At 40.7% G+C, this 21112-nt stretch overlaps 1 protein-coding gene across 4 annotated transcripts; it reads left to right on the top strand.

Annotated features, from left to right (window-relative positions):
- Positions 1-6547: 6547 nt before the first annotated feature.
- Positions 6548-13910, top strand: LOC132657455 (endogenous retrovirus group K member 7 Env polyprotein-like). 4 transcript variants are annotated; one of them, XR_009595665.1, is made up of 4 exons: positions 6548-7302; positions 11164-11399; positions 13044-13454; positions 13577-13910. XR_009595665.1 is itself a non-coding variant. In XM_060396036.1 (2 exons), exon 2 carries the CDS (start codon positions 11873-11875, stop codon positions 13148-13150), a length of 1278 nt encoding a protein of 425 aa, XP_060252019.1. In that variant the 5' UTR covers positions 7284-7518; positions 7586-11872; the 3' UTR covers positions 13151-13910. The 4 variants fall into 4 exon arrangements, 1 of the variants encoding a protein (XP_060252019.1); XR_009595664.1 differs by having other exon boundaries at positions 13044-13910; XR_009595663.1 differs by having other exon boundaries at positions 8518-13910.
- The last annotated feature ends 7202 nt before the right edge of the window (positions 13911-21112 follow it).

The raw sequence follows: 21112 nt of genomic DNA, 5'->3' as shown, positions 1-21112 counted from the left end.
GTGATCAGAAAAATTTGAAAATGAGATATTAAGTAGTCCTGTGTAATATAACACAAGCAGAAAACAAGATTTACTCCCAAAGCCATTTCGTTCCTTCCACATGCATGCAGCCCACCCGTGTAATCCAAACCTGTACACACACCATCACATCTGCTTTTGGACGTGGGGGTCATAGTAGTTCCTCCAGCAGAGGTTGTCAGCAAATGCTTCTTCCCAGTCTGCCCCTTGTCATCCCAGATTGTGGTTAGACATGTACCTTCTAGCCATGGATTTGGATAGAAAACTCTTAAATAAAAAATGATAATCATTAATGTCATCTTTTAAGTATTTTATATTTTTCTATGGGTTTTCTCTTTTATTCCCACATTAAAAAAATTCTGATAAGCCTGTAAGTTGTTAAGGTTCATCTGTGAAAGCAGCATTATTTCAAACATCCATAAGGAAGCTGTGACAGCAAATAGTGAATTTCCCAAGATGACAAGTTAGCAGAGGACCTGGAGCAGAATATCTTCTACTTCTCACTTAGTTGCTGGGTAAGAAGGAACCAAGAAGGAAGCAGCCTGATGGCAGGTTGTTTGATGGAGGCGCAGAGCATTAGCAGGTTACTCACATGGATGCAGAGGACAGAGAAGTTCAAAGCAGGGGCTCTGGATTCAGGCTGCCCGGTTTGAATTTTAGCTCTTCTACTTGCTTGATTGTATATACTGAGAAAGTTACTTAAAATCCATGAACCTTAGTTTCCTTCTCTGCAAATGAAAAAAAAAATTGTAATAACTATCTCACATGGTTGCTTTATGACTTCATTACATTAATATGTAAAGAGAGCTTAAAATTATGCCTGGCACATAAATTCTAAATAAATATGGCAGGAGGAGAAGGGGAGGACAGAGGATGAGATGATTGGATGTAATCACTGACTTTATGGACATGAGTCTCAGCAAGCTCTGGGAGATGGTGATGGACAGGGAGTCCTGGTGTGCTGCAGTCCATGGGGTCACAAAGAGTTGGACATGACTGAGCGACTGAACTGAACTGATTATCACACTGACAATTTCTCTGTAAAGTCTTCTTTCATTATACCAATGAACGTGCGTGGCTCTTTTTCTTCTCTGAACACTAGTCACTTTTAAGCAAACTTGGAGCTTCCCAGGTGAATCTGAAACTGGCCCCCATGCACCGGAGGGCAGGGAGAAACTGGAGAAAGAGGTAGCCCCTTGCAGAATGTTGGGCCGCAAGGTTATAAGCAAGGGAATATCTTTATGAAGCTTGTCTTGGGTGGCTGAAAAATGATTTTCTCACCCTCCTGCCAAAATCCTCAAAGTTTATATAGTAGCCTAAACTAGGTTCACTCACCTTCACAGTTCAAATAGTGTTGACATTATCACATTACTTGGTGCAGCTTCTGGGAGCAGAGAAGGCAAGAGAAAGGCATGTTCCAAGACTGGAGAAGGAGTGAGGAGCCGCCAGTTGCCTGGGTCCAGCACACAGGTGTAACCAGTGGTCACTCCTCAGTGACCTCCCGCAACAGTCATTAAAGGGCTTGCTATTTTTTAATGGCACAACTTAGCACTCCAGAACATACTTGCTAATACTCTTTAGTAATTCTTAAAGGCATATTCAGCTCATTTCCCCAATGATGTCACAAACTCCAGAGGCAGACTCTGTGTTGTATACAGCTTTGAAATCCCTTCCAAGCCCTTAATTAATATTTGGATGAATGATCTTTGGATAAAATTGCTTGGGTTTCATTATTTTCTCAAAGATTATTTTTTAAAACACACATTTGCCTGACATCTTCGATTTTTATAGTCTGTATGTCAATTACTTTATTTACATTTCACAGTGACACTGTGTGGATGGAAACATTTGATTATACCCACTTTTGTTGTTGTTATCATCAGTGATTGATCAAGAACTCGTTGCGTATTCTTTGCAGAGTAGCCTCTTTGTTGTTGTTTAGTCACTAAGTCATGTCCGATTCTTTGCGACCCCTTGAACTGCAGCGTGCTAGGCTTCCCTGTCCTTCATTATCTCCTGGAGTTTGCTCATGTCCATTGAGTCAGTGATACCATCCAATCATCTCATCCTCTGTCTTTACAGATGACTATTATGAGCATTTGAGCATTGAAATGATACACTAAAGTACATGGGTTGAACTTTGAACCTGGGTTTCTGAACTCAAAATTAATCATTTTCTACTTCATTTTAAGTGTATGGTCAATTTAGACTGGACCAAACATCTGACAGTCATTTATTTTACATATTTCTCCTTTTATTTCCTGTTTGGAGATGTGTGTTTACGGAGTTAAAGCAGGCATATTCAGAAGGGGATGGAAATCAGGACTTCAATTAGAAAAGATACAAATAGAGTTGGACCACATCAGACAAGTCATCTCAGATCTCTGGGCCAAGGACAGCCTGACCAGTAGTACTGGTGGCACATGTCTTTTTGGACACTTGTACAGATGAGTTGTGATCTTTGTAGAATATTGAAGCAAGGGGTGATTTATTTTTGATGACTTAAAAAAATAAAAGTGAAAGAAAGTGAAGTCGCTCCGTCGTGTCTGACACTTTGCGACCCCATGGACTGTTGCCTACCAGGCTTCTCCATCCATGGGGTTCTCCAGACAAGAATACTGGAGTGGGTTGCCGTTTCCTTCTCCAGGAGATCTTGACCCAGAGACTGAACCTGGGTCTTCTGCATTGTAGGCAGATGCTTTACCGTCTGAGCCACCAGGGAAGTCTAAAAAAATAAATAAAAGGAAAAAATAAAAGGAAAGGGAAAAAAAACCCAAACAGAAATCTCTCCTTGTTAGGAAGGAATGTTATTTCCTAAGTATTAACAAATGCTTCTGAAATGCAAATATTTATTGCACATATATTGCGTTGAATTGAGATAGTCATTTAATCTTGGTGTTCTATGTTCAGTGAAGTAGACATCAGTCTTTCCTCCTATTTATCAATTTGGAATATCCTGAAGTGACAAGTCTAAGGGAGACATTTCCTTTCTGTCATGACCCTGCACTTCGATTCACAGCATGGCCCTGGTTTTCCCATTACAACCACTATTCTCCTTTTCCCAGAGTTTTATTTTCTTTACTGGTAGGGTCAGAAACTCAACAGCAGAATGTGAGGGGATGGCAGGTATTTTAAGAGAGTTTAATAAATAAACCATTTTCAGAGGAGATGGCAGGGTATAAAAAGCCACAAGGGAGCATATAGTCCCTTGTGAAGGGTGAAGGGTGTTTCTAGAGGCCTGAGGAGATGAAGAGAAGACTGGTTACTGGAACCCAAATGGACAGTTGGGTGCAGAGGCTACCTGATCAGAGCATCAAGCCTCCATCTCAGGCATCATCCAGGACTCTGAGGGGAGCCCAGAGCACCCGACCCTGTCTCACCCCACCTCCCTCCCATTCATGCCAGTATTTCCATTGCCTGGACCCAACCAGGATCTGGAAAGCCTATTGATGCTGTTTGTACCAGTCATCCCCCAGGACATAAGATGGTTAGAGAAGATGAAGAATGGGGAGAGGGTGGTTGTAAGGGCGAGTGAAAGATGCTGTTGTTGTTTTAGTCGCTAAGTCATGTCTAACTCTTTGTGACCTCATGGACTGTAGCTTGCCAGGCTCCTCTGTCACTGGGATTTTCCAGGTAAGTATACCGGAGTGGGTTGCCATTTCCTTCTCCAGGGGATCTTCCCAACCCAGGGATCCAACCCATGTCTCCTTCATTGGCAGGCGGGTTCTTTACCACTGAGCCATCAGGGAGTCAAATGCAAGATAGCCAGTAAAACATTAGTGAATCTTTGTCAGCGAGGAGCATGTTTTTCCTGGATTACATGTGCAAGACACTGAAAGGTCAGCAACTTCCTAATCTAGGTGGATGCAGTGGGATTCTCTACTTAAAGTTTGTTCTGAGAAAATAACTCTGTCTTAGAGTTAAGGGAAGGAAAGAGAATGCTAAGTACTGAAATTTCTGCCTGAAAATTTCTGTGTTTTCTAGGAAGTCCATCCAGGGGTCGTGAACCTGGAAGAATAAGAAATGAAAATGATGTCTCTCTGGTAGTCAGAGGAAGGGCGTGATTGCTCCTTCCTTCTGGGAGTATACTTGGTCTAAAGAACTTATCATGCCTCTGCTCTGTTCTACTCATCTCTGTGTTTTTCTCTTTTTGCACCCACCCACACATACACAAACACACTCACAGTTTATCATATTATGGTTCCTCAGGCATGGTAAGTTCATTTCTTATGGAGTCCCCTTGTCACCCAGAATGTGCTAAGCTACACTTCTCTGTGGCCTTGTTTGGGAATGCAAGCTCATTTTAGTGGGAAGTAAGCACACATCAAGTCACTGCATAAAACTCCTAAAACATTCCTAAGGCATATATTCATGGTGTCTTAAGTTCTGCTTTGAATTAACTGCTTCATAGTTTTCATTAATAAAGATAATAGAGATTGGCTTATATAATTTTTGTAAATGTATAGTTATAAAAATGTCTCCAAGTATTTTGTGATAAATGATCACTTTGAGGCTTCATGGTGAATGATGAATTTTTATTAGGTCCCACTTGAATTTTGTTTAGAATCCTCCTTTGGATTATGCATCACTGGCAGGGGACTATGGCGAGCAAAAAGGAATGACTAAATGGCAGTGTCTCTTGTAGACAGACTACAGAAGAAGGGCATGCCTGCGCACACCTGCACCATTAATTCCGGTACTGGGTGGTAAATGAGATTCCCTTACAGGCGCAGCGGGAGAGCAAGGGAGGAGAGATTGCTTTCCTCATATCTGTGCTGCACCAGGTACTGTATCGTGTGCATGCGGGAGTTTGATTAATTCCTTTGGGTGATGGTCCTGACAGTGATGACGAAGATGCTGATGGCTTTGAAGAATAATTTTGTTTTCCGGGCGGGTGGCTGCATCACAAACAGGGAGAAGAAGCTGATCCAGGTCGCCTGATGAGATAGGCCTCCTAAGGACTTGAACGTGTGACTTTCCTGAGCCGCTGGCTGATTTTAGAAGTCACGCCTGCCTAAGGAATATCTTTGCTTCCCTGGTAGCCATCGCAAGCAAGCTCTGACACAGCTAGAAAATTTGCTGACTGCAATCAGAGAGTCAACCAGCTGTCCTTAAAGTAAGCAGATTGTTTACGTGCCCTCTTGGTCCAGTCAGATTCAGTGTTGAAGAATAAATAGTTCATTCAGGAATAGCAGAACTGCTGCTTTTTCCCTCAAACCCAAAGGCAAAATTAAAGCAATAGAACATTTTTTTGCCAGTTACATTCTGTTTGAAAAGATGAAAAGATGAATCATCCTCATGTTTGTACTCAGAGACATCTAGTTAGGGGCAAGATTATTTGCAGGCCAATTTTTTGTAGGAATCACGTTTTGACAGCATATCAATATTAGTAGATGTGTTTGCTCTGGGAAGGAAGAAAAAAAAAGCATATCTTGCAGAAAAGGAGAAAACTTGAGTTGCTACTTCTCAGGTGTATCACTGTAATGTTTTTACATAGGTCAAAAGGTTATATGCGGGCTTCCCTCATATTTCAGTTGGTAAATAATCCGCCTGCAATGTGGGAGACCTGGGTTTGATCCCTGGGTTGGGAAGATCCCTGGAGAAGGGAAAGGCTACCTACCCCAGTATTTTGGACTGGAGGGATTCCATGGACTGTACGGTCCATGTGGTCACAAAGAGCCGGACACGACTGAACGACTTTTTCACTTTCAAAGGTCATATACAATGACATTTAAAAAACTAACAGACAAATTCTCTGTTTTTGAGATTTGAGTAAGATTCAGTAATATCCTAAAAATAGCTATTCACTCTCCCTTTAATTAATTTAAAATTGAGTGAGAGAGCAGTTCTAAGTACATTTGAAATTCCTTGCTTCCTGGGTTTGTCCCCCTTCTATTTTTCTTTGCCCTGAGTAAAAGAGTCTAGAAGGAGAGAACAGAAGGGTGATCTGAACAAGTATGGGCACCATCAAGGACACAAAATTACCTTGAGAAGTTTGGGTCACTCATTGATGTATTTAGCTTTGATGGTGTCAGGAGAAGGCCTGATAGACTCTTCTATACACAAGAAGCATTTTCAACAAAAGTAATTTCAGTGGAAGTTTATGGGTGTGACTGATTAGTGGGAAACTTCTAAATTCAACTTTAGATAAAAGTGGAAGTGAAAATTATTTTTTTATATCCATTTCTATTATGAGAAAGCAAATACTATTGGCCAATTAAAAGATTGGATTTTCTTAAAGAAAGGCTCAGTTCAGTTCACTTCAGTTGCTCAGTTGTGTCTCTTTGTGACCCTGTGAACTGCAGCACGGGCTAGATATAAATGATAAGATTCAAGTTCATATAAATAGACTATGCTCAGAAGATTCTAAACTCTCTACTTCTTTGCTCCCTTTGTTTCAAAGGCTGGGGGCAATAAAAGAAGAAACAGATTTTGTATTTTTTTAAAAAATTATTTTGTCTTTTTTGCTGGGGCACCCAGGCTTGGGCTGAGTTGACCCTCAGCATGTGAGATCTTAGTTCCTGAAATGGGGATCTGTAGGGAACTAGATTTAAGGAAGGTTGAGAAGTGCTTGCAAACGAGACTCTCAACCAGGGCTGGACATTCTTGCAAACGAGATGTTCTGCCCAGTGTAGGGAACTAGGTTTAAAGAAGGTTGAGAAGTGCTTGCAAACGAGACTCTCAACCAGGGCTGAACATTCTTGCAAACGAGATGTTCTGCCCAGTGTAGGGAACTAGGTTTAAAGAAGGTTGAGAAGTGCTTGCAAACGAGACTCTCAACCAGGGCTGGACATTCTTGCAAACGAGATGTTCTGCCCAGTGTAGGGAACTAGGTTTAAGGAAGGTTGAGAAGTGCTTGCAAACGAGACTCTCAACCAGGGCTGAGCATTCTTGCAAACGAGATGTTCAGCTAAAAATCCTATTTGTTCCCATGGGAAAAGAACATTGCTTGCACACAAGGATGTTTCTCTGATTCCTCAATAGGAACAGACCTTGGGACAAAACGGATTCTAAGTTGATAAGGAAGTTCCCCAAAACAAAGTCTTAGCTGCAGTAAATAAGCCAAGGTAAAGGTTATCTCGCCCTGCGCCTGCGCACTGTATAGTCTCTGAATCGTAGTGCTTGGCAGCTTGCCCTGTAGGTTGTTGTACAAAGGATATAAAAATTAAGCAGCTGTAAGAAGCAAGGGTTAAAATATAAAGATTTAAACCACTCTGCAGTGTTGGTGTGTCATTCCGTCGCCGACATCTGGCGCCCAACGTGGGGCTCGACGGAACCGAAAGGGTAAGCACCCCGGGGCAAAAAGGCTAAAAGGGGACTTTCGGAAATAGAGAAAAAGAGAAAAATAAAAATCCGAAAGGGTAAACACCCCGGAGCAAAAAGGCTGATAGGGGACTTTCGAGAAAAAGAGAAAAATAAAAATCCGAAAGGGTAAACACCCCGGAGCAAAAGGCTGATAGGGGACTTTCGAGAAAAAGAGAAAAATAAAAATCCGAAAGGGTAAACACCCCGGAGCAAAAAGGCTGATAGGGGACTTTCGAGAAAAGAGAAAATAAAAATCCGAAAGGGAGAGCACCCCGGAGCAAAAAGGCTGATAGGGGACTTTCGAGAAAAGAGAAAAATAAAAATCCGAAAGGGAGAGCACCCCGGAGCAAAAACGCTGAAAGGGGGACTTTCGAGAAAATAAGAAAAATAAGAGAAAAAGAACAGAAAAAGAAAAAAGAAAAAGAAAAAAACTATGGGAATTCCCCGTCTTTAAAGTCACAATATATGGAGCTGGTTAAGGGGCTCCTGCATTCTATAGGAATTAAAACGTCTACTCGCCGCTTGAGTGAGTTGTTCTGTCTTATAGAGCAGCATTGTTATTGGTTTCAATATCAAACAGAAGTACAGCTGAATTTGAAGGAATGGAAAGTGGTGCAGAAAGAGTTAAGAAGGCAGCATCAAAAAGGAAATGTGATTCCTTTAAGGCTGTGGACTCTATGTAACATTATAACACAGGCTTTAAAATTAATGGCTGCTGATAGTGAGGCCGCCTCATGTTATTTTGAGGAGGGGGCTTCACCTCGGCCTCCGCCCAAACCTCCAGATGATATATAGTACAGATTCATCCACTGAGCCAGATAGAGATGTGAGTTCTGGGGAGGATTCGGATTCTGTAGAGGCAATGACTGCTGCCTTTTGAAAGGTTTTATTAAATAAAAAATGAACTTCCAAGGCTGTTAACCCTTCTGCACCACCTTACGCCTCCCTATTTCTAGTAGCTGCTGACAAGGCTGAGGTAGGGAGAGAGAGTCAGTGGTTTTGGAAGTACGGGAAAAAGTATATTTTGGGAAATATATATTATATATATATTAATGACTCTCGTCCTTTAATGTCACTGATTATTGAAGGTATACAGTTTGAAAGATTAATAGATACAGAAGCAGATGTTTCGGTTATTTCTCTCCAGCAGTGGCCTAACGACTGGAAAAAAAAAAATTCCTCTTGTTTTAACAGGTTTAGGATCAATAGCAGATGTGTGGAGAAGCACTCAACCTTTGTCATGCCAATTGTCTAATGGAAAGAAAGTATCTATTTCTTTTTACATTGTTAATATACCTATTAATATCTGGGGAAGAGATCTTTTATTTTCTTTAGGAACAACACTCACCATCTCGTCGGAAAACTTGTAGCCACTGCTCAGATTCCTCGAGCTCTCCCATTGAAATGGTTAACTAATGTCCCTAAATGGGTTGAGCAGTGGCCGCTTCCAAAAGTGAAGCTCGAGGCTTTAGAACAATTAGTAAAAGAACAGCTTCAGTCTGGCCATATTGAACCTTCTACGTCTCCTTGGAATTCTCCTGTTTTTGTCATTAAGAAAAAATCTGGTAAATGGAGAATGTTAACTGATTTAAGGGCAGTTAACAAAAGTATAGAACCTATGGGAGCTTTGCAATTAGGTCTCCCTTCTCCTGCTTTGATTCCACAGGATTGGTCTTTGATGGTTTTAGATTTGAAGGATTGTTTTTTAATATTCCTTTGCAAATAAAAGATAGAAATAAATTTGCTTTTACTATTCCAGTGTATAATCATGGGCAGCCCGTAAAACGTTATCAATGGACAGTGTTGCCTCAAGGAATGATTAATAGCCCTACACTTTGTCAGGAGTTTGTTAATCGTGCTCTTATTACTGTGAGACAACAATTTTCTAATTGTCTTCTCTATCATTATATGGATGATCTTCTATTGGCAGCTCCTAGTAAAGAGGAACGAGATACATTTTTTATTCATGTAAAGAAAGCTTTAAGTGATTTTAATCTTCAAATTGCTCCTGAAAAATTCAAACTGAATTTCCTATTTCATATTTAGGTGCTATTTTGGAACGACAAAGAATAAAACCTCAAAAGGTCCAAATTAGACGAGATAATTTGAAAACTCTTAATGATTTTCAGAAGCTTTTGGGTGATATTAACTGGTTACGTCCCATGTTAGGGATTCCTACACATCAATTGCGTCATTTATTTTCTACTTTAGAGGGTGATACTGCTCTTAACAGTCCTCGATCTCTTACTTCTCAAGCAAAAGAGGAATTACACTTTGTAGAGCAACGGTTGAATGAAGGGTTTCTTACTTATCTACAACAGGATCAACCTATATATTTCATAGTGTTCCATACTCCCTATTCTCCTACTGGAGTTATTGCTCAATCTGCAGGGTTGATTGAGTGGGTATTTTACCCAATAATTATACAAAAAGCTTACTACTTATACGGATAGAATTGCTTTTCTTATTTTGAAAGGTCGAGGCCGTATTATTCAGTTAATTGGAAGTGACCCTCAAACAATTATTACTCAACTTACTTCCACCCAAATTTCTAATTGCTTACAGTTTAATGAAAATTGGCAGATAGCTCTTGCATCTTATTCAGGGACTTTTTCTAATCAATATCCTCAATCTAAAATGATAGATTTCCTTCGACATACATCAATGGTTTGTAAATCTCCTATATCTAATATTCCAGTTGAAGGAAAAACTATTTTACAGATGCCAATAAAAATACTGCTGGCTATTGGACTGATACTACTTCTAAAGTTGTTCCACATTCCTTTTCTTCTGTGCAGCCTGCTGAACTTTGGGCCATTTGTTTGGCATTACAGGATTTTTTTGATATTCCTATTAATATTGTTTCTGATTCTAAATATGCAGTCTTTTCATGTATTTATCTTCCTGAAGCCACTTTACCGGTAACTTTAAAAACTAATATTGATAAATTATTTTTTCAGGTTCAACAATTATTAATTAGGCGAACTAACCCTGTCTTTTTACTCATATACGAGCTCATTCTTCTCTCCCCGGACCATTATCTCAAGGAAATGCAAATATTGATGCCTTACTTTATCCTTTACAGTCTGCAACACAAGAACATTGTTTACATCATACTAATTCTAAAGGGTTACAAAAACTTATTCGTTAACACGAAAACAAGCTCAACGCATTGTTCGTTCTTGTTCCATATGTGCACCGTTTATTTTGCCCTTTGCCCCTCCTGGAGTAAATCCCAGAGGACTACAATCTAACCAAATTTGGCAAATGGATGTTGTTTTTATTTCTTCATTCGGTAAACAGAAATATGTTCATCATACTATAGATACTTATTCTCATTTTCAATGGGCTACAGCTTTAAGTTCAGAAAAGGCAGATTCTGTTATTACTCATTTATTATTTTGTTTTGCTATTATGGGCATACCTATAGAATTAAAAACTGATAATGCTCCCGCATATCAATCCTCTAAATTATCTCAATTTTTAGAACAATATCATATTAAGCACACTTTTGGTATTCCTTATAATAGTCAAGGACAAGCTATAATTGAAAGAGCTAATCGGACTCTTCGAGAATACATTGAAAAAATAAGAAAGGGGGAGAAAGGCGTGATATCACCAAGGGATGTATTAAATAAAACACTATTAACTCTTAACTTTTTGAATGTCTGGGGAAAAGTAAGATTACTCCAGCAGAACAGCATTTTGGCAATTCAGAAAAGCAGACAAAAGCTTTGAACATTCCCAGGTATGGTATAAGGATGAGATAAAGGGATGGGTTCCAGCAGTACTTCACTTCTTGGGGCGAGGGTATGCTTTTATTTCTGTGAATAATTCCAGGATCTGGGTTCCATTGAGATTGGTGAAGTTGCAGAATGAGCGACCCAATCATGCGCCAGTTTCAGGAACTGTCAATGCAGAGGACTTTCACCTTTGCGACAAGAGAGGCAGGTCCACCGACATGGGGACAGTTGAAGAAACTGACTCAAGAAGCTGAGAAAACATTGCAGAAAGCAGGACAACCATTGAATCCTACTAATCTTTTGTTGGCCATGATGGCGGTGGTAACTTGTCAGGTAATGTATGTGGAAGCCGCAAACTATACTTATTGGGCCTATATCCCTAATCCTCCTTTGGTGCGGGGCGGTATCCTGGGGTGAAGTAGAAGTCCAAGTTTGTACTAACGAAACTAACTTTTCCCTCCACCTGATTGTGGAGGGATTGAACAATATCCCAGCATGTACAAAATTATAACGTTACTAATCTTACTATAGCAGCTGAAGGTATTCCTTTATGTATAGGAGGGCATTCTTTTGTCTGTCTACAAAACACACTCACATCATTCTTATAATACTTGGGGAGTTAATTATAGGGGACAACACTTTGCAGTTTTTACTGTGCTCATTTCTTCTCGTGGCTTTAATACTTCACGGTCTTCTTTAAATAAGAGTAAGAGGATACATATGTCCCTCTGCCCTGCTTCATTTTTGAAGCATCTTTATCACGTCTGGAGTGGGAACATTGCAGGGATCATGACCCTCGTCTAGTTATGAATTTTTCAAATCATGTAATTGTAGATTGGAGTCCTACTCATGGAGAATTTTTAGAAAAATGGTCTAATCGATCTTTAAAATGGCATCGCATAAATGGTACCCTGAATGGTCAAGGAAATGAAACTGTAATATGGCAACATTTTGCATTGGTTCCACCTCAATTACAAATGGATGGGCACCCTCAAGTACAAGGAGACATACGGAAATTATGGGCAGTGTCAGGTGACCTTACTATATGGACGGGAAACTTTACTTTAAATATTAATGATCCTAAAGGGCCATTTCAAGTTCATTTGCATATTAATAAATCTTACTCTGCTATAGCATGTGTAAAATTTCCTTATTCTTTACTGTATGGGCAATGGATTTGGAATGAAATTTTGGGAGTTATATCATGTTCTGATTGTAACTTGACTCAATGCATAAATCGTTCTTGGTGGGAAAATGTTGAAAACAAGATGGTCCATTCCAATAATTATTCTTTGGTCATTGTGAAAGCACGGACTGAACTTTGGTTGCCTGTTAATCTTACTCGACCTTGGTCGGACTCTTTTGCTGTCACTCATCTTGTGGATGCTGTACAAACTCTTCTCCATCGATCTCGAAGAATGCTTGGCATTGTCATCGCATCAATTCTCGCCGTGGCTTCAGTAACAGCAACAGCAACTGTAGCAGGTCTTGCTTTGCATCAAGGCATACAGACTGCTGATTTTGTCAGGGAATGGCATAAAGATGCTCATTTATTGTGGCAACAACAGCATGATTTGGACGCTCAATTGGCTACTGATGTATTGAATTTACAACACACAGTTTCCTGGTTAGGAGATCAAGTGACTGTGTTAGCTACAAAGAGTGTGTTAAAATGTGATTGGAACTCATCTCACCTATGTGTAACCCCTGTTCCCTTTAATATGAGTGAGGGTTGGGAAAAGGTGAAAAGGTCTTTAGTGGGACACCAGAATTTAACTACTGAAATTATGGAATTGGAACAAACTATATTGTCAACTTTTAGTAAGACGCTGCCTGATATTCTTGGTTCTGATATATTGAAAAGTCTTCAAGAAGGATTAGACAACCTTAATCCTTTAGGGCATGTATCTACACTGTTAACAACATCCTTTGTAAATACTTTGTTAATTGTTGCTTTATGTTTTATTGCTTTTATAGTCTACCGGCGCTGGCGAAAAGGGAAACAATTGAAAGAAGAAGCTTTGCGTATTCAAGCGCTTATTCAGCATCTAAAAGAAAAGAAAGGGGGAGATGTAGGGAACTAGATTTAAGGAAGGTTGAGAAGTGCTTGCAAACGAGACTCTCAACCAGGGCTGGACATTCTTGCAAACGAGATGTTCTGCCCAGTGTAGGGAACTAGATTTAAGGAAGGTTGAGAAGTGCTTGCAAACGAGACTCTCAACCAGGGCTGGACATTCTTGCAAACGAGATGTTCTGCCCAGTGTAGGGAACTAGGTTTAAAGAAGGTTGAGAAGTGCTTGCAAACGAGACTCTCAACCAGGGCTGAACATTCTTGCAAACGAGATGTTCTGCCCAGTGTAGGGAACTAGGTTTAAAGAAGGTTGAGAAGTGCTTGCAAACGAGACTCTCAACCAGGGCTGGACATTCTTGCAAACGAGATGTTCTGCCCAGTGTAGGGAACTAGGTTTAAGGAAGGTTGAGAAGTGCTTGCAAACGAGACTCTCAACCAGGGCTGAGCATTCTTGCAAACGAGATGTTCAGCTAAAAATCCTATTTGTTCCCATGGGAAAAGAACATTGCTTGCACACAAGGATGTTTCTCTGATTCCTCAATAGGAACAGACCTTGGGACAAAACGGATTCTAAGTTGATAAGGAAGTTCCCCAAAACAAAGTCTTAGCTGCAGTAAATAAGCCAAGGTAAAGGTTATCTCGCCCTGCGCCTGCGCACTGTATAGTCTCTGAATCGTAGTGCTTGGCAGCTTGCCCTGTAGGTTGTTGTACAAAGGATATAAAAATTAAGCAGCTGTAAGAAGCAAGGGTTAAAATATAAAGATTTAAACCACTCTGCAGTGTTGGTGTGTCATTCCGTCGCCGACAGGATCAAACTCACGTCCTTAGCATTGGAAGGAAGATTCATAACCTTGGGACCACCAGGGAAGTCCCTGTAATTTTTTTTTGTGCTTTTTCTCATTTGTTAACCATTTCCATAAGTCTGAACAAGTTTGTCTTTTTTATTATACATGAAAAATACCCTTCTCCTTCTTCTTTACTATTTTTGCTTTCTTCACTGGTGTCTTGTTTCTTTCCTAGTAACCTTCTTGAGTACCATTTTGTTATACATAGGAGCTTTCTGAAGCTACTAAACACTGTGACTTGACTATATACCGTGTCTAAGCAGCTTCAAACCTATGCTGTTAACTTCAGCCTAAAGTGTTAGTCACTCAGTCATGTCTGACTCCTTGTGACCCCATGGACTGGGGCCAGCCAGGCTCCTCTGTCCATTGAATTCTGCAGGCAAGAATAGTGGAGTGGCTAGCCATTCCCTTCCCCAAGGGATCTTTCCAACCCAGGGATGAAATCAGGGTATCCTGCATTGTAGGCAGATTCTTTAGCATCTGAGCAACCGTGTGCTCTAAAGAGTGTGAAAAACCATAGCATTTCCCAAGCTGTCATAAAATGTGACTCAGTGATCCTATATGTGAGACAGCAAAAGAGACACAGATGTAAAGAACAGACTTTTGGACTCTGTGGGAGAAGACGACGGTGGGGATGATCTGAGAGAATAGCAATGAAACATGTATATTATCGTATGTGAAACAGATCGCCAGTCCAGGTTCGATGCATGAGACAGGGTGCTCAGGGCTGGTGCACTGGGATGACCCTGAGGGATGGCATGGGGAGGGAGGTGGGAGGGGGTTTCAGGATGGGGAACACATGTATACCCATGGATGATTCATGTGAATGTATGGCAAAAACCACCGCAATATTGTAAAGTAATTAGCCTCCAATTAAGATAAATTAATTAATTAAAAAATAAAAATAAAATGTGACTCAGCCATCCTGCAGGCAGCTGTGTTACAAACGCTTACAGGGATTCAGAATGAAAATTAACCCTCAAAAATGACCGGAAGTAGAACCAGCAGCAAAATTAGACCTGTTCCTAGGAGGCTCTCATGCCCTCATAGCTGTACCTACTTCCAGGGTCTAAAACTTGGAGGCTAGTGTTCATGCTGCCAAGCTGGCATCCCCCAGAGAAAACGGAGCAGGTGGCTGGCACTTATTCCAAAGGTGAAACTCAGTGCAGCAGCCCTTTCTTAGTTTTATTTTGTAATTCTACAGAGGTCTTTTCTATACCTAGAACATCCAGAAACTTTCTATGAAATTTGGTCAGCCTGCATTTGCCCTGATGCTGGGGAGAAGTTGTCTATTCCCTTTGAAGTTTCCTCTTATGACATAAGTTGGCCCAAGTGGTTAGGTGGATGCGGCTCTGAAGGTTATTTAGATTCCATGGTGGTCCTTAGACTGGAATGGCTGCAGGGCTGGGAGAAGGGATCCACTGTTTTATCCAAATGTCATGCTAGAGGTTCAACAGTGAGACTGATTGGATTCTCCAAATCACCCCTTTCCTTCATTTACAGAAATAACTGGAGTTGACTGGAGAGCCACAGTGAAAGCCTTCCTGGCCTCTTGTCGACCCTGACTCTTTTTGTCATGAGATTAATCACAGTTCATTAGGCAATTGTTTAAATGGCAGGGAACACTTAGATTTTGGAGCAGAGTGCCTGGGAGAATGGTTGACGCATGGAGAGAAAAATGAAAGAACTCAGATAGCTCTTTAGAGAGAAGGACTGCTGGACTTTACCAAAGGAAGCTGAGCAAATGCCAAGGAGAAGGGCAGGAAGAGACAGTGCCTTCAAGGACGGTCCTCAGTACCAGCCCAGGTCAGAACTGCAGCAGCCCCAGAGATACAAATGCAGATGTTTGATGAGTGGTGGAAATCACTTAGAATTGTAAATTGATTTTTTAAGAACATTGTTTGGCTTTGGTGGCAACGGGGGTTGGGAGGATATAGGAAGCTGGGATTACAAAGACCTAGAGCCTTTCAAGGAACACTAATTCAGTGGCAAGTTAATAGGCATTGAGGGGAAAAAAGTAATTTGTTAGTCAAATAGTTTTAAGAATTCTGGCTTAAACAAAGTTAATACCCTAGTGTTTCTGAAATCCTTTAATATATGTTTATGCAAAACAAATCCATGATGACGGTACATAAGATGCAGGATTCTCCCCATTTATATGAACATAAAACTATTTATAAAGGACAATCTCATACAACTGAACTTTTGGGGAACACATACAATACTGCCTTGGAAGGCAGATTGGAGGGAGTTGTTCAGTCACTAAGTCCTGACCGGTTCTTTGAAACTCATAAACTGCAGCACATGAGGCTTCCCTCTCCTTCACTATCTCCTGGAGTTAAGACACAGTTCTAATTTTTCATAATTTTATCCAGTGAAGAAGAGGCTAAACAAGGACTCAAAAATAGGTGTTTACCAACTTCAGGATTTTTCCCAAACCTGAATTCAGCCCTGGCACTTAAAACAGAAGAACCTCAGTAATACTGTGTGTGAAAGCAATGATTAACTACTTTCATTGGATAGAAAAAGAGAAATTAAATTGTAAGCCTAGCATGTAGGAATTCTGTATGGGTTAGAATTTTGGTCCACTTGTGAGAAGATTATTTTCTAATTGGTTTCTGGGAGATAGTTTATGGGAGTTATGAGGGTCGGATGCATTTAGAGTGGGATGAAGGAGATAGGAAGATTCAATGTAGGTGTAATAAGTCTTCATTTAGTTGGAAATTTGATTGGCCTGGGTGTTGCTAGAGTAGAAACTGAGGGACCCTGGAACAGTAAACTTGTTTAGAGTAGTTTTCTTACATCAAGAAAGTATAATTGACTAGAGTGAATGAAAAGATAGAATTATGGTCACCTACTATCACTGCTTGAATTTTGAAGATTACTGAAAACTGCTTCAGTTCAGTTCAGTTCAGTCGCTCAGTCATGTCCGACTCTTTGCGACCCCATGAATTGCAGCACACCAGGCCTCCTTGTCCATCACCAACCCCCGGAGTTCCCTCAAACTCACTTCCATCGTGTCGGTGATGCCATCCAGCCATCTCATCCTCTGTCGTCCCCTTCTCCTCCTGCCCCCAATCCCTCCCAGCATTAGAGTCTTTTCCAATGAGTCAACTCTTCACATGAGGTGGCCAAAGTATTGGAGTTTCAGCTTTAGCATCATTCCTCCCAAAGAACACCCAGGGCTGATCTCCTTCAGAATGGACTGGTTGGATCTCCTTGCAGTCCAAGGGACTCTCAAAAGTCTTCTCCAAAACCACAGTTCAAAAGCATCAATTCTTTGGCACTCAGCTTTCTTCACAGTTCAACTCTACATCCATACATGACTGCTGGAAAAACCATAGCCTTGACTAGACAGACCTTTGTTGGCAAAGTAATGTCTCTGCTTTTGAATAGGCTATCTAGGTTGGTCATAACTCTCCTTCCAAGGAGTAAAGCGTCTTTTAACTTCATGGCTGCGATCACCATCTGCAGTGATTTTGGAGCCCCCAAAAATAAAGTCAGCCACTGTTTCCACTGTCTCCCCATCTATTTGCCATGAAGTGATGGGACCGGATGCCATGACCTTAGTTCTCTGAATGTTGAGCTTTAACCCAACTTTTTCACTCTCCTCTTTCACTTTCATCAAGAGACTTGTTAGTTCCTCTTCACTTTCTGCCATAAGGGTGGTGTCATCTGCATATCTGAGGTTATTGATATTTCTCCTGAAAAATGCTTACCTACCTGTTTTTTTTTTTCTCTCTACATATGTCCAGGGATTGGTCCTCTTACTAAATGGAACTTCACCAGTTAGTTCGCCAGTCTGATTTTGGCCACTGTTTAGGACTTTGGGCTACCACTCATTCTGTTTGCAACTCAGTTCCTCTGATTGAATGGGAACAATAATTTAACCTGTTTTTCTTCTCTTCTATAGTTAATTAATTGACTAATTCAATAAATATTTACAGAGGCTCTATTGAGTATGAGACCCACTCCAGTGTTCTTGCCTGGAGAATCCCAGGGACAGGGAAGCCTGGTGGGCTGCCATCTATGGGGTTGCACAGAGTCGGACACGACTGAAGTGATTTAGCATAGCATAGCATTGAGTATGAAGCACTCTTTCAGATTTGAAGGGGTGAACAAAACAGAGTTTAATTCTTCATAGAGGAGGCAAAACAGGAAGTAAATGAATGTATAACGTAATACCAGATCAGTGATTAATGTTATAAAGAAAAATAAAGGAGCATAAAGGCCTAGAAGAGCTTCCTTGGTGGCTCAGATGGTAAAAAATCTCCCTGCAATGTGGGATACCCAGGTTGAATTCCTGGGTCAGGAAGATCCCATGGAGAAGGGAGTGGCTACTCACTCTTGTCTGAAAAATTCCATGGACAGAGGAGCTTGGCAGCCTACAGTCCATGGGGCCAGTCCGAAGAGTTGGACATGACTGACACACACACATAAAGGGCTAGAGAGATAGGAAGGTTAGGAACAGCATCTTTAAGGATGTGACATTTGAGTATAAACTTATATAAAGTGAAGGATTGAGCCAATGAATGTCTTAGAGAAAAAGAGACAGCAGGTTCAAAGCTTGAGATGTGAATGTTCTCGGCAGGATAATTTCTATAACAACAACAACAACAACTATCTACCATATTTTAGTGGTTTAATACAACAAAATTTCCTTTTTCCTTTAAATCAGAGTCTAGCAGGCATCAGTGGCTATGGGAGTTCTGGTCCACTTAGTCATTCAGGGATCCAGGCTGAGAACCTTTGATACTTTTAACAATGGCTCCCAAGGTTGCCGTGGGGACAACCTTGTTGTCATGTATAGGCCAGAGTTGGACACGACTGAGCGACTGAACTGAACTGAACAGGCCAGAATGAAGAGGGTACAGAAAGTGAAAGCAAGAAGTACCACACAAATGGATTAAGAGACCAGGTCTGCCTGTGGCATACATCACTTAAAGTTTTCTCTTTAACTCAAAAAAACCCCTTTTTGTTTTATATTGGAGTAGAGTCAAAGCTGGATTTAGAAAAGGCAGAGATAAAATTGCCAACATCTGCTGGATCATAGAAAAAGCAAGAGAGTTTCAGAAAAACATCTTCTGCTTTATTGACTGAAATCTTTGACTGTATGGATCAAAACAAACTGTGGAAAATTCTTAAAGAGGTGGGAATACCAGACCACCTTACCTGCCTCCTGAGAAATCTATATGCAGGTCAAGAAGCAACAGTTAGAACCAGACGTGGAACAACAGACTGGTTCCAAATCAGGAATGGATTATGTCAAGGCTGTATATTGTCACCCTGCTTATTTAACTTATATACAAGAGTACATCATGAGAAACACTAGGCTGGATGAAGCACAAGCTGGAATCAAGATTGCCAGGAGAAATATCAATAACCTCAGATATGCAGATGACACCACCCTATGGCAGAAAGCGAAGAGGAACTGAGGAGTCCCTTGATGAAAGTGAAAGTGGAGAGTGAAAAGGCTGGCTTAAAACTCAACATTCAAAAAACTAAGATCGTAGCATCTGGTCCCATCACTTCATGGCAAATAGATGGGGAAACAATGGAAACAGTGACAGACTATTTCCTTGGGCTCCAAAATCACTGTATATGGTGACTGCAGCCATGAAATTAAAAGACACTTGCAACTTTGAAGAAAAGCTATGACCAACCTAGACAGAACATTAAAAGCAGAGAGTACTTTTCTGACCAATGTCCATCTAGTCAAAGCTATGGTTTTTCCAGTAGTTATGTATGGAAGTGAGAGTTGGACTATAAAGAAAGCTGAGGACTGAAGAATTGATGCTTTTGAACTGTGGTGTTGGAGAAGACTCTTGAGAGTTCCTTGGACTGCAAGGAGATCAAACCAGTCACTCCTAAAGGAAATCAGTCCTGAATATTCATTGGAAGGACTGATGCTGAAGCTGAAGCTCCAATACTTCAGCCACCTAATATGAACTGATTCATTGTAAAGACCCTGATACTGGGAAAGATTGAAGGCAGGAGGAGAAGGGGACCACAGAGGATGGGATGGTTGAATATTATCACTGCCTTGATGGACATGAGTTTGAGCAAGTTCTGGGAATTGGTGATGGACGAGGGAAGCCTGGTGTGCTGCAATCCATGGAGTTGCAAAAAGTCAGACAAGGCTGAGCAACTGAACTGAAATGAACTGAACTGAATAGGTGATTAACAATGTTGTGTTAGTTTTGGCTGTACAGTGAAGTGATTCAGATATACCAAATAGACACGCACCTATTCTTTTTCAAATTCTTTTCCCATTTAAGCTATTGCATAACATTGAGCAGAGTTCTCTGTGCTATACAGTAGGTCCTTTTAGGCTATGCATTTTAAATATAGTAGCGTGTACATGTCAATCCCAAACTTCCTATCCATCCCTCTCCCAACTCTTCTCCTCTGGTAACCATAAGTTTGTTCTCTAAGTCTGTGAGTCTGATTCTGTTTTGTAAACAAGTTCATTTGTAATTTTTGTAATTTCTGTAATTTTTATATTTCTCTATCTCTATCTGACTTTCTTCACTCAATATGACTATCTCTAGGTCTATCAATGTTGCTGCAAATGGCGTTATTTTATTCTTTTTAATGGTTGAGTAATATCCCATTGTATATATTTTCCACATCTTCTTTGTCCATTTTTCAAGTTTTATAGTTGGACTGTGCATTACTGTGGGCCTCAATTTTATTGACTAGTATCATATCATTCCACCTAACTTATATCAGAATTCTTTTTTCCCACTTGAAGCATAAATCCTTCCCCATTTTCTCCCCTGTAGCTGGCATATTGACTACTTTTGTCCCATTAGATTGGATTTTGCATGGATGTGGATGCCAGTTACAGACATGTCTGAACTGCTGGGTCATTTGGAGGAATTTATATGGGAGTCCTTGCTTCCCTTGGGTCTTCATCAGCTTTCCTCTGACTCCTCTTCCAATGATTATCTCCCCCCACCCTGCCCCCGCCCCATCACCACGCCAACTGGAGGACTGGGAAGTCTGGAGTGGGAACTCACTCGAGTCAGGAACTGCTGGGGATGAACCTGGATAGAGCACACAGGCTTTAGAAAATCTGAAATCTTAAGCAGGCCCTGTCCCTGGAGGAGAGTCACCTGAGATTTTCA

Source organism: Ovis aries, chromosome 12, assembly GCF_016772045.2.
Source record: "Ovis aries strain OAR_USU_Benz2616 breed Rambouillet chromosome 12, ARS-UI_Ramb_v3.0, whole genome shotgun sequence".
NCBI classification, from domain to species: Eukaryota; Metazoa; Chordata; class Mammalia; order Artiodactyla; family Bovidae; genus Ovis; species Ovis aries.
The sequence above is the reverse complement of the archived record's forward strand: the minus strand, read 5'-3'. Positions and strand labels throughout refer to the sequence as shown.

Coding starts and splice junctions, on each gene's coding strand:
- LOC132657455 (XM_060396036.1), top strand. CDS start 11,873: ATGAATTTTTCAAATCATGTAATTGTAGATTGGAGTCCTACTCATGGA.